Consider the following 13,620-nt stretch of genomic DNA (forward strand, 5'->3'; position numbering starts at 1 on the left):
TACATTTAGAGATGTTTAAGGTGGTAATTTGTGTAAAACTAATTTCTTTCCAGGTTTAATTTCCTCCCTCAACAAGGGGAACTGCTCAATCATCCTGGAGTACAATTTCACAGTCAATGACTGCTTTCTGGCATTGCATTCAATATTGGTATCACAAGATTGGTTTGGATGAAGAAGGCCTTTCGGCCCATTTGATTTTCTCCTTCCGAAATACCCGCACTGCCATCTTCTGATCATCATATTAGGCTACATTTTAAATGACACAGTGTCCTAGCCTCAACGGCCCTTCATGAAAACCTGTTCTGGTTGTTAATTGCCTTCTGCCAAAGAAAAACTTCCTGGAGTCTGTCTGGAAATTGTTCTTTGCCATTCTACACTTATGTTATCTTATTCATCTATCTTAGGAAGTATGTGTGTCATGAAGTATTGTGCAGAGTTTACTTTTTCAATTCCATTTAAAATTTTATAGATCTCTGTCAGATCCCCTCTGAGACATCTCCTTTCAAGACTGAAGAACCCAAGCTTGTTTATTCTTTGTTCATAGCTAAAACTTGGGATCATCCTCGTTGCTCTCCTGTACTGCCTCAATGTCCTTTTCTTGTGGCAACTAGAACTGTGTACAGCGCTCTAGGATTGACTTGACTGAGGATCTGAACTGATTTGCAAATATAGCCAAATTTGCTGTTTGTCTTGTTTATTGCTGCCTCCACATTGTTTTGATAGTGAGTAATGTCATCGAACAGCCGAGAAGTTTGTCAGATTTTCTTCTTGGTAAGTTCTATCCTTTCCATGGAATGCATTTGTTGCCTATTTGTACTTCCTACAAGTAGTAACTTGCATTTATCTGTATTAAACTTCATTGGCCAGTCATCAGCCCATGTGCACAATCTTTCAAGCTCTCTTTGTAAGACCTTTGCAACTTCTTCTGATTTCACACTTCCCCTCAAATTAGTGTCATCTGAAAATTTTAAAATCTTCCATTAGGTTTGCAAATCCGGGTCCTTTTGTATGAGCCCATCAGTAAGCATTGAAAGATTATTTGACAATGGGATGGAGGAACATTGCAAACAAGCTGTATTCTGATATCCAAATTTTCAGCACATAATTTCTATTTGGGACCACTGGATAGTCATCAGGAGCTGAAAGCCCGGTTGATTTCAACCTCCCTTCTCTTCCTGACCCAGTTACTGAAGGCAATTTTACCCTTCCCCCCCATTGCTACCATGATTGGGTCTATTTAACCTCGTCTCAAAGCGCTTCAGAGGATATGTTTCTGTACAACAATTATAACACACATTTTACAACGTTGCAAACAGTTTAGAACTTGTTTTGCTCAAAGCTATGTTTATTTGCTGTACTATTTGTTTTGAAAGTATAATTGTATTGTTAAATTGTTAAAGCTATTGATTACTCGTAGTAGTGGTGCTTCATGAAAGAGAAATTGATCCATTTGAAATTTCTTCCTGCACTGTTCTTTCGTCTCTTATACGAAGGAAGGCTGTTATCCAAGACAGATTGTGTGTAGGGAGCCACTGTCAGTCGACAATGTCGTGCCCAGGGCACTGTCAGTCAACTAGCAGATTCATTAACTGGGGTTAACCAGTATCTTGCACAGTCATGATTTGATAGGGCAACTCATACACAAGGAAATGTTTGTGTAAGTTGCAAGCCTGACGTTTTGTGTGCAGCTAGTTGAGCATTTCTTATCTCATATAATAAATGTGGTTTAATAGATCACAAATCAGAAGCAACCATTGAAGGCATTTTTATTTGTTATGAATTTCATTCTTTTGATAGGGAAGCAAATTCCAAAGCTGAACAAATCGTTTGTTTATTATAATTCTCTTTTGCATTCAGTTCATGTGAATACATCCCAAATGTTAAAATGTGCTTCGAGAACAATGCTCATTTATTTAGATTATTATGCTGTTAGAGTAACATTACATGTTTTTAATTATTAAAATTGATGAACTCACTGTTCTTGTCACAGTTGCTCCACATTCTAATTTATACAATGAAACCCTTGTGTGGTGCTGGCTAGACTCTCCATCCCGTATTTCTGATGACAGGCTGCAAGTCCCCACCAGTGGTAATGATTTTGGCCTTGTCCACTGCCAGTAAAAGAGCAAGCTTGGGGGTTTCAACCTTCCCTCTCGTGACCACCATAAGCAGCGATGACTGGCCTAGCTGATCTAATGACCAAAATCCTGTTTCCATTTATTGAACACAAGGTGGAGATGAATCCAGCTGGAATCTGTGGGTGTTTTGAACTGGACAAGAAACTGAGATTGCTTTTGATTTTGGTTTTAGCATTGGGTTACTGCACATCTGTAATGGACATACGTGTCATACTCACCTCCAATATTTAGTGGTGATGAGAAGATGTAAAAACAAGTGAGCTATGTCTGGAACTCATGTATTCTCCCTTGTGTTCAATCACTCTTATAAAGCTTTAACAGCAAATATTTGCTGGTATTGTCTATACAGCAAGTGAGAGGACCTTTTTTTATGTAAACGGAAACCATTTCTGATGGTTATATCACCTGTGTTATGTTGTATCACGTATTAACAGTAAGCCTCTTGGTTCACTGTAGTTTCCATTCAGGAAAAAAAATTGAAATTTCTGGTGAAATCTTGTTTTTGTGGTTTAGTAATTAAAGTAGCTAGATTTGAATTCCAGGGCTTCAGAAAAAAGGATGGTGGGGTCAAAAAAGTGAGCAAAGAGGGAGTCTAAAAACGTGGATCAAGGCTGAGGTGGATAGCCATTTAGTAGATCATGGTATTAAGGGATACAGGGTAAGGGTGGGTAATTGGACTTGAGGTACAGATCAGCCATGAATGGCGGAACCGGCTCGAGGAGCTGAACGGCCTACTCCTGTTTCTATGTTTCTAAACCTGTAATGAGAATGACTCACCAAAGTTATCCAAAATGAGCACTTTTATACAGGCAATAAATGTGGATAAATAATTACAATTGTCGATTTGTCTCTTATTTTGCGTCCAAGCGCAAAAAATTGTTGTCGAAAATTGATAGTTTAATTTTTTTTAAGTCAACATTATGTGACAATATCAATCAAAATCGATTTCTACGAACTCTAGTTAGTTGTCAATATCGAGGTGAGCTGTCAATCTGAAGTATCTTTTTTTGACATATTGGGGTGGACTCATACATGGAGGAAGATTGACATTATCTAGTCTTGTTCTCGCTGTTAGGTGATTAGAGTGGGATTGGTGCTCATTGGAGAAATGTGCTGTGTTTTCTGTGTTGAATGAGCTCTCACGGGGGAGGAAAAAAAAGTCATTTTAGGCAATTACAGACTTATAGAACAAAAAACTACAAGGGAAATTCTGAGTGACATTTGAAATTGAGGAATTTGGAGTTCTTGAAGGAAACTATTTTGAAATAGAAACATGTCTGCTGTTCAAATTACAAAGAAAAAATTGAATGCCGTTTCCATTATTTGCAAATAAATTGGCTCCATTAAAACTTGTTTAAAATACGTTGCCATTTTGTCCTGTGTTTGAATGTATCAGGTAATGCTAAGCTTGGTTGTGTTCAGAATAATCAGGAAGCACTTCGGTAAATGAGCACTCTGTGAAAGAAATGTCTGTGTTGAAGTTTTAATCTACTAGCAGAGATTTTAGCCTTTGTGACTCTGAAGAGTAACTCAGGTTCTATTGTGAAACTATACTTGTACAAAATGCATTTTTTGTCCTTGGATGATGTGTGAATACAATCTCAGTTGCTAGTTTACTGCACATTCAGCCTGCAGATGCCCTCCAGCATGTCACTAAGAACTCCCAGGACCATATGCCCTGCAATCTCTGAATAGCCATTGCCAAATTAACGGATAACTTTAGGTGGACGTTGCAGGATTTGTACACTTGTATTTTCTTTGAAAAGGCTGTAATAGCTCATTGCTCTTCACTAGTGCTGATGAATGCAAGTTCCATGGAAGAACAGATAGATAATAGCTTTTCAGCTGGCTTGGCTGATGGGTTTAGTTGAAATGAGTCTTGGCCCCAGGCAGAGCATGGAATTTAATTAAAGCACAAACCTATCTGAATTGCCTTGTACGCGGGAAGAACAATATACAAATATAAAATTACGAGTTGATAAATGGAGGAAAGAAGGTTTAAGCTGGACTGAATAAATACTGAAAGATGTCAGTAGTTCCTGGAAAAAAACTCCAAATGACTAAATCCTAGTAACTAACTTTTTAGTCACTTGTAACTTTTCTCAACAGCAGTGTAAAAAGCATTACTTTATGGCACTGTGCATTATTAGTTAGCTATTGGTAAACACAAAATCTAGAGCTGACGAATTTCAAAAATAAACATCTGTAACGTTATTGTAGAAATGATGACCCTCATCTTCTTCAGAAAAAAATAAGATACTGAATTAAAATGTTGTTTTATGAAATATAGAATATATCATGTTTAAAGCCTGACTTGAAAGAAGTAAATGTGAGATGAGGTTATTTTTGCCAAGACTAATCGTACTTGGCAAGCTTAGTACACTTCAGTAGCAGAGAATGTCATATTCTCTTTGAGAGAATCACAGAGAACTAAAAATACATTATTGTTTATGATAAACAAAGTTAATCCATTGATGATAATGAACTAAATGAAGTTCCTTAGCACTTGACAGCATTTCATGCCAAAACATTCCTTGGTGTCGTGATATGTACAGCTTCAAGTTCATTATTGCCTGATGAATCAGGATAATTTAAGTGTTTTTCAGTCAAATAAAATGTCCTTCAGTTTCTTGCATAGTTCTGAATTGGGTGATTGCTTATGAACCATTGTATAAATATTGCTCGAAAGCAACAGTTCAGTAAATACATGAATTGATACAATTGCAAAGGTTAACCACTATGTTGGAAACCTGGAGTGTGATCTGCACGCAAATTTATCCTTGGACAAGTCATTGTAATTACATTCTGCTTAGAGTAGCAGAAACCTTAAATACCAGATTTCCAATGCAAATATGGTATGCTTTGTGTCTTCTAGATAATTGCAGGTATGTTAGAGTTCAACACTCTCAAAATCAGTAAATACATTTAACAGCAGAGCAGTAACTGTGGATGCCTGACCATTGTGATAAACTATTGAATATATTTTGGTATTCTCACCTGTTACTGTACTGTGATCTTCTACCCTTTTATTTACAGACATTTTACAAATTATGTTCAAAGAGCACTTGCCTAGATATAATGTGCAATTGTGTAACAGAATTTAGTTGCATGTCAGTGAGCACTGCAGAAAGTAGTCACTGACATTCTCATTTGAACTTGCATCATCTGTAGCCCAACCGCACGATAAGGTACAGTAACTCATCTTATGATTATAATAGTTTAAACCTGAAAACATTCAAAAGTGGGATCGTGTACTACAGTCTGGTTTTATGACATAGCTCACTACCAAACAAAAAAATATATAATAAGCCCTAGATTACAGCACATCTGGGTCTCCATAATAGCCACATGCATGACATCACTCTAGCTCTCATTTCTCCTTGTGATCTGATACTAATTACATTTATTAAGAAAATTAGAACTGAGTAATTTGGCGTGATGCCAGGTCTCATCTCCAAGGGGGTATCTGAAAACCCCCCCCACACTTTCTTGGCTCTTCAACTCTATCCTTTGCACAGTATAACCCTAGCAACCGTTTGGCAGTGAATAAACAACTTGCAAACTGAAACAAATCAGCATTGTAGCTGTGAAAGTTTTAAATGCACCTTTGATTTGCATGAAAGACATCCATTTAAAGATGATCTTACCCTTGGTACCACAATCCTTGTCTTTAATTTCACAGTTTTCTCTATGCCATGCTGCTGTTTTTCTCAAAACTAGCTTTTATTCTTTAAAGATCTACATCCAACGGTACTGTACTGAGACCAGAGTTTATAGGTTTGCTGTACTTCATGCTCTGCATGGAAGAAGGTGCTGTGTTTTAAATTCTTGGATGAGATGCTGTAACCCTTTAACAAGGTTTCTGCAACTGATTTATGAATACTTTTAGAAGCTTATTTTGCACAACATGATTTATTAGAGTACCTAAACTGAAATCTTATCCTGAAATGCATTTTACCCATCTCAGATCATTTTGAGTTACCCCTTTTAATCCACCTGGTAAAATATTTTTATGTAGCGGAACAAAATGTCTTGGATATGTATTATGCTTGTCTACATATCTTTCCATTTTTTTTCTTCTCATTGCGCATATGTCGAGCGGTACTTTCTGTGCTAATCTAATCATGAATAAGTATGCCTTTTCATTGTGAAAAGCGCTATATCAAATGCAAGGATTATTATTATTATAATAGTAATCCTTGCATTTGATGTATTGCCTTTCATGTCAGGAAGATGTCTCATATGAATTACTAAAACGTGTAGTCACTGTGTATTTTGAGGCGAAATCTTGATAGTCTCAAGATATGTAGAAAATGTTTTGGCACACCTCAAGGAACCTAAGAGCAACTATTATATTTGTTCTACAAGTAAATGATGTTAGAAACAAGATGAGCTAAGAATGCTGACTTTTTAAATATGAAAACAAATGGTTAAGGAAGTTTGTTTTTAAGAAGCTGTTGAGATGAATGACAACCAATGCAGAAATATAGGTCCCATAGTTTGAGTGTGTACAAATCAGGTATTGATGATTTGTTAATTTAATAGCATAACCCATTGTCTACAAATACATTCACATCACTTGGCAGCAATTATCTTTGGAAGCACTTTGAAACATTGCAACATTTATAGGTATTGTATCAAATCTAATTATTATTACAATTTGATAAATAGTTATTATACTAGCTAAAGTGTTAGTTGCATTTGTTTATCCAGATCAAACAAACATAGTTTACTGTTGAGTGATAGCAATTTTAGTCCTAATGTTATTGTTCCCAATTGCTTGAACCTATTATCACATTGTTTCTGTATCTTGTGTTTCTAATCATACTAATCACTTCTGCTGTTGCTGTGTGTTCTAGCAAAAGCAGATAACAGGCCATGGCTATTATTTTGAGAGCTATTTAAGATGTGGTTTGTGATAAACTGTTGAGTTATTGCCTGTTCTACATTGGTAACATTTAACATGAGATCAAAGTTTGAAAAACATTTTTGTTTGAAATTCAAACCTTCTTTATCTCCAGAAAAAAAGTATGTTTAGTTCAAGTATATAGCAGACTATGTATTAAAAGATTTCATTTCAATACTACAGGGGAACCCTTTCCTAATGTTGATTGCCATGACAAAATGTCAGGGTCAGGAATGTCATCGTTCTGAGGCCGAGCTGATTGACAGTTTAATGAAATGGAGAAAGCAGGAAGTTGTGAAGCTTAATCTGGTTCTGTGTAGTTCTGGCTTGACATACATTTACAGAAAGCTTTGAATTCTGAATTGGTTTCCTGAACTGTAGCTGAACTTGAACTTGCGGTGTTCTATGCAGCTTCAGGTTATGAGCCCGAGCTAGTATCAGTTGAACACTACGCTGTGCTGATTCTACAATATATTCAATGTTTGTGAACAGTCCCAGTTACCAGTAGCTGAATTGTAAGTAATATATTTAACAGGTGGAATGAGAAGTTAAAGTCACAATGAGCAGAGACCCATCAATAAAGACCTTTACACCTTTCGAAAGACTGCTTCTATCTTTGTACAATGACTGCATTCTATGACTGATTGTTGTAAATGGGAGGCAGTGAAATTGGCCAAGGAACAGATCTTAATTCATAGTTATAAAGTAAACTTAAACATAGGACAATTTTTCTGATGTTAGTTTAATACTGTCGCATTAAGGGTTCCTAAGAGTGGTTTATGATGGAAGTACATTCGGTTCTTCATAAGGAAAGATTATATGATAAGTTTGGTGCTATTATTTTATTGCAAATGGATAGATAGCATTGCCATTATAACAGACGTAATTGAATTTGGACATTGACTTTTTTCACCATGCAGGAATTCTAGTATATTGGAACTTTAAAACTTGGAATAGGTGACAAAAATGTACAAAACCGCAATTCATTTTATGTTAAATACTCTGAAATAGGATAGAACTACTGGAGAGAAATTTATATTTCACAAAAGGCAAAGTTGTGCAAAGTTGACAAATTCGGTTTGTTTAAAGCATTAATTGTGAGATGGCCCTCACCTTATTAAATGAGACCTGGCTTCTCTCTTGGTGGTCATTCATTTCACTGAATAGTTAGTTGTAACATAAATGACTACGCGCTCATTATTACTGTTAGATTAGGTTCCTTTGATTTAAAATGAAGAGTCATTAGTCTCTCATTATACTAGACATGGTGAGCATTGTGGGTTAATCAGCATGAAGAATGCTGTCAAGACAAAAAAAATTATGTCTGAAAATTATTGGTTTCATTTGTTGCTGATTATGTGGTAATTGAAATAATATTTCAGCTAGTTTTAAGCCAGTATTGAAATGATTAAGTGAGAGAATGCAGATAATATCACTAAGTGGAATTATGACTTTTCATTTTTCTGCTTTTTTGATTGGAAGAGTCTTACAGAATATGTAATGATTTTATTCAAGTAAATTACAGTACTTTTTGTGAACAAAAATTTTTTCGTTTTGATTTCAAGCAACTGTCATAATTAACTGAAGGTTTATCTCAGAAATGCAGATCCCAGTTGCTGCCCTTAAGGTTAGCTTGCCACTGACAAAAAGCTCCTATGGAAGATACTTTTCGCTACACTTTGGACCAGGTTTGCTATTTTTTTGTTTAAAAAAATTACCATATTCAGTCAGGCAACTTTACATATGTTATTACTGGCAGTAAGCAGTATAATCTTATTTTACAATACTCTTCTGCCTAACTGATGTCAGTGTGTATTCAAGGAATTTAAAAGGAAATTTCAACTTCAAAGTAAGTGTGGATTGGGGTTTAGTTATACAAAAATGTATTTATCATAACCAGAAATAATTCTGTACCTTATCCTTTTACACTGTGGAATCCCTTTAAAGTTGGCCTACTTGCACTGCTGTATTTGAAAAGGGTATGAAATCAAATATGCACAGTGCCCCAAGTCACATGCACTCATCTGGTTAAAGGAACAAAAGTGTAAGCACCAGAATCTACAGAATTGTTATCTCGCCAGATGTTCAAGGATAAACCCACAATTTTATCTATCTATCTATCTGCATATGCTACAGAAAATTATCTGTATAACTTGGAAATCCTTCCTGGAATCTCACCAGACTTTGAAAGTAACTAATTTGAGTGCTTGGAACTTACTGGAAAGTGTCCTATTTGCCTTAATCCTCAGCAACCTTTTTTTTTAAAGATTTATTTTTGTCAACTTCGGAAATAAGCTTCCTAACATAAGATTCTCTTTCTGTTTGAAATGGCAGAACCATAAATGGTACTGGTTGAATCATTGCCACATTAATAGTGCTTTGCTCCATAATTGATAAAGAGCTTAGTGTTATCAAACTTCGTCCCTTTGAAATAAATACAAGCTGTTAACCAGTTACGGTATGTTCTGTTTTCAGTTTGATTATCTTGGACAAACCAAATGATGCAATTGAGCCAGAAGATAATTTTGAATTTAAGAAGACTTATTTTTGCATGTTAGGTTGAATCTGAGACAAATGTTAACAAGTCAAAGGAAGTAAAATGAGGTTAGTCTCCTAGAAGGTATTGTTTTAATTTAGAGAAAACGAAGGTTCTAAAAACGGATTGAGGGAAATTGTATTGAAATTCAATTGGAACTAAAAAGACGGGGGAGAGAAAGGATTTTTGAATTAATGCAGTGTTGTCATGAAGCTGATTTAAACGTTTCTTGTAGGCACTGTAAAAGGAGAATTAAAACTGGGATTTCAGAAATGCGATAGGGAAGATTTGCATAAGCAAATGGATTAATTCTGTTTTAATAAAATCTGACAGTTGATTTAAAGCTTTCAAGAATTTTTGCTGATTAAACATACTTTTTGCTTTTCATAGATAGGCTGTGCTGTTTAAAATGAATATTTCTCAGTTATTAAAACAACTCACTGAAGCTTTGGGGTCCGTTTCAGTAAGTAGTATCTAGTCATGGTTTGAAAAGTTAAGTTTAAGATGTTTAGACAGTAACAGACTTAGAGAGAGAGTAAAAGATTTCATTCCTCGGTGCAGTGAGATTGAGTTTCAAACTATTTAATGTGTTGACTTTCCAGCCATTTATTTCCCTTACCCCTTTTGGAATTGATATTTTTTTTAGAAGTGAAACAGCTCAGAATTTGGCTAAGATCCATTGCGAAATATAGTTGTTTTGTTGTATAACATCTGCATTTAGTTGGGTTTTAAATTCCTACTCATTGTGCAACAAAGTGCATTAAGGCACAATAGTGTCTTAAAACCTAAAATGTTTTGGTGGGATAAGTGTAAACGTATCAGTAGCCTGTATTTTTCTGCCAATGAAACCGGACGTTGTGTTATTTGAGCAATAGATGAAAGTAGAATCATAGTATTGGGTTGATATGCTGTTGCAGAAGATAGCAGATTTTTCGGGAAAATAATTACAATGAAAACTCCCACTCATGAGACGGTTTCCAAAATGGCAAATATGTGAGTGGGCACCAGAATTCTTGCAGCTTGTTTTTACATAGAAATAGTGACGTGTTTTCTGTAACACCACTGTGCATCATAAAAAAGCAAGTATCAAATTGTTCTACTAGTGATTTCAACAATTGAAAAGCCTACTCGGCCCACAAAGTTAGCAATAAATCAGAAAGAAAGGCCACGAAGGTGACAGTTTATAAACACATACTCTGGATGGAAAGTGGTAAGGAGTGACCTATGTTTTCCCTCCCATGGAAAAACGCAACAACGTGCCCCTAGGGAGACCCCGTAAACTATATTATACACAGTGAAGTATTTACTTTACCTTAGGGGCCTAAATTCTTTGGTTCATGTTAAGCTCCCTCCAGAGAATAAGATGTTCTTGCCCGCTAAAAGCCATAAATACATTGACCTGCTGAGAATCACCTCAAAGATCTTGTATACAACTGAGTAGAGGAGGTTCACTGCTAGTCTTGATGATACATGCTTAAGCATCACAAAATGAGATTGTCCCTACAGTAATTCCTATAAATACCCCAAGGTGAGGTTTTCCCTACAACAATTCCTATAAGCATTTCGAGGTGAGATTTTTCCCTATCGTAATTCCTGTAAGCATCCCAAGATGAACTTTTCTCCTGTAGAAATGTCTTCTTTATGTGGAGCTTCACATTTTCGAAAGAGGGCAATTGGTAAGGTAATCTTTAGAAGTTCTAGTTTACTGATCTCATTGTTCATCTTCTGAGCTGCTTTAGAACTGACAAATATCAATTATATTTTGTAAACCCTCTAGATCTTTAAGATTTTGAGGAATTGCTATATCAATTGTTGCCCAGTTACCTTACATTGTGATGGCCTGAAGCTGGCCAGCTGATTTGACTGGAGTTGACCACTCAATACTTTATTTTGCAGGAGAAGGAAGGAGTCGAAGGAGTTTCAGTCGGTGCTATTCTTTCTGACTACCAGCGTGTCAGGGTAGAGCATGTGTAAGCAATCTGTTCATTATCTCTTATTTTATAAACTTGATAAAAACTTTTACATTTAATTTGTTTAATGTATTGACTTGTACATGGCAAGAAATGATGGCAAATCTTACAGGCACCCTCTTCATTTTTGTGCATTAATGAACTTTTGTGATCTTGGCAGAAAAAAATTGTACATGATTTAATTGAGTTGTTTTATGCAAGTGGTACATGCGAGTTTATTGATCCTATCTGGCACACTGAAGTTGTGAACTGAGCAATATTATTATGATGCGTTAATGCTGATGCTCTGACCTTTCCGATAGTTAGAAATGGTCTATGAATGTAATTTTAAGTTTTTTTTTCTTGATTTATCCCTATCTTTATACCAAGCATAACCTTAGGGCAGCATTTGGATGTATCCAGAGAATACTAGGTTCAACCGTATAGGTATCCTAAGGCATTCTGTGTGCTCTGAAAAGTTATAATGCCCTTACTGATTTAATAATAGGTTTTGTTGTTGTGGATGTTGTAATATAAATATAAGAAAAGATCACTGAGGCCCTTTGTTAAATATTTTATTTTAACCGGAAGATGCTTTCATTTTTCTACCTGTTAAAATTAGGATGGTCAGACATCACAAATAAACAAGAAAAAGTTATCTGTAATATCCATTAAACCCAAATGCTGCAATGTAGTTATGTGGTCTACAATATTGCTGTTGTGATTTTACTGACAGCTTTCTAATCTTTCCATTTATTCTTCAAAAAGCAAGTTGCTATGGTTTTCTTCCTCATTTGTAAAGGGGCTCTACGCCTCCCTCCATTCCCTCCCTTTATCATTCCACATTTACAGCTCGAAGTCCACTTGTTAATGCTGTCCTTAATCGGCTACTCCGAGATGTGTGTGAGAGGGTCAGGGTACCTGTCACTCTAGTCTTCCATCTCTTGCTATCTACCCCAGACAAATTGGGCAAAACTGAGAGTTCACTGTGTGGTGAATTGTGGTTGCATACTAACATTGAACAATGCAACACCACAATACATTTTGGCAATTTAGGCCTGTTGTGCAATCCCCACTTTTTTTTAGAATGTTTTTAGAAATAAAACTACAGCAATTTAATTTAAATAATTGACCTCGCTCTTGAGCTAGCTTCTCGTATTTTGTTTCTTTAAGACCCTAAGGCCTGTCTTGTGCTCTTGTCTTCTGGAATGTGCAACATGTTAATACCCTTGGTCTGTTGCTATGATAGTAGTTAAAAGATTCACCTTTTTAAAGAGCATCAGTTTTTTGAAATGTATCCAGCATGAACATCTCTTTTTTTCCCAGCACAGGTGCAGGCGACTTAATCTCCAGTCCTTAGCTTACCTCTGGCGTCGAAACCAGGAAGATTTGCTGCGAGAAATTATATTGTCTAATGTTCAAGCTATGATAATCAAAGTAGCAGCTTTTGGTAGGTATCCAGGCCGCATGGGAGCAGTCTATTAACACAACATAATCCCACTCCTTTGTATAACCACAACCTGCAAATGAGCAGCTGTCAAATATGGGAGAAAAAGTTAAAATCATCAATCACTTTTTTTTATAAAACTGTAAAGAGATCTGCCAGAGGCAAACACATTTGAACGCAAAACAATTTGAACAGATAAGGAAAAGGCAGGATGTTGGAAAATGACTGCCAGAGGTAGGTAATTACTTTTAAATGCCTTTAATCAAACCTGTCAATATCACATGTTATTAGACAGTATAAGAAGCAGGAGAGGAATTTTATTAGTCTGCATTCCTTTAAGAATAGTAAACAGAAAGTAGCTCGAAATCGATATGTCTGCTGCACAGATGAATGAGCCTTTAAAGAAAAATATGATTATACTGTATTTAATAAATACGCTGCATTCATTTAACATTAGTGGTTCATATTTACACTGAAAACTCTTATTTTACATTGAAGCTATGTGCACCATTCTCAATCTTCTCAAGAAGAAAAATCAGTTAATGAAGCACCATCTAATATCTGATTTATCAAATTATCTGATTTATACAATTTTTAATATTTTGCTTGTAATTTATGCAAAAAAGTGCATTTCATCCACTCAG

The 13,620-nt window shown here is 35.7% G+C and overlaps 1 protein-coding gene across 3 annotated transcripts in view; it reads left to right on the top strand.

The window, feature by feature from the left end:
* dph6 (diphthamine biosynthesis 6) overlaps positions 1 to 13,620 on the top strand; it is a 109,277-nt gene that overhangs the window by 20,427 nt on the left and 75,230 nt on the right. For all 3 annotated transcript variants that reach the window (XM_042338264.1, XM_042338265.1, XM_007888029.2), the window contains exons 4-5: positions 11,477 to 11,550; positions 12,861 to 12,979. In XM_042338264.1, the coding sequence (XP_042194198.1) occupies positions 11,477 to 11,550; positions 12,861 to 12,979 (193 nt within the window). The remainder of the gene's footprint in view (positions 1 to 11,476; positions 11,551 to 12,860; positions 12,980 to 13,620) is intronic.

The sequence above is a fragment of the Callorhinchus milii genome, unplaced genomic scaffold (assembly GCF_018977255.1).
Source record: "Callorhinchus milii isolate IMCB2004 unplaced genomic scaffold, IMCB_Cmil_1.0 Scaffold9, whole genome shotgun sequence".
Lineage (NCBI taxonomy): Eukaryota > Metazoa > Chordata > Chondrichthyes > Chimaeriformes > Callorhinchidae > Callorhinchus > Callorhinchus milii.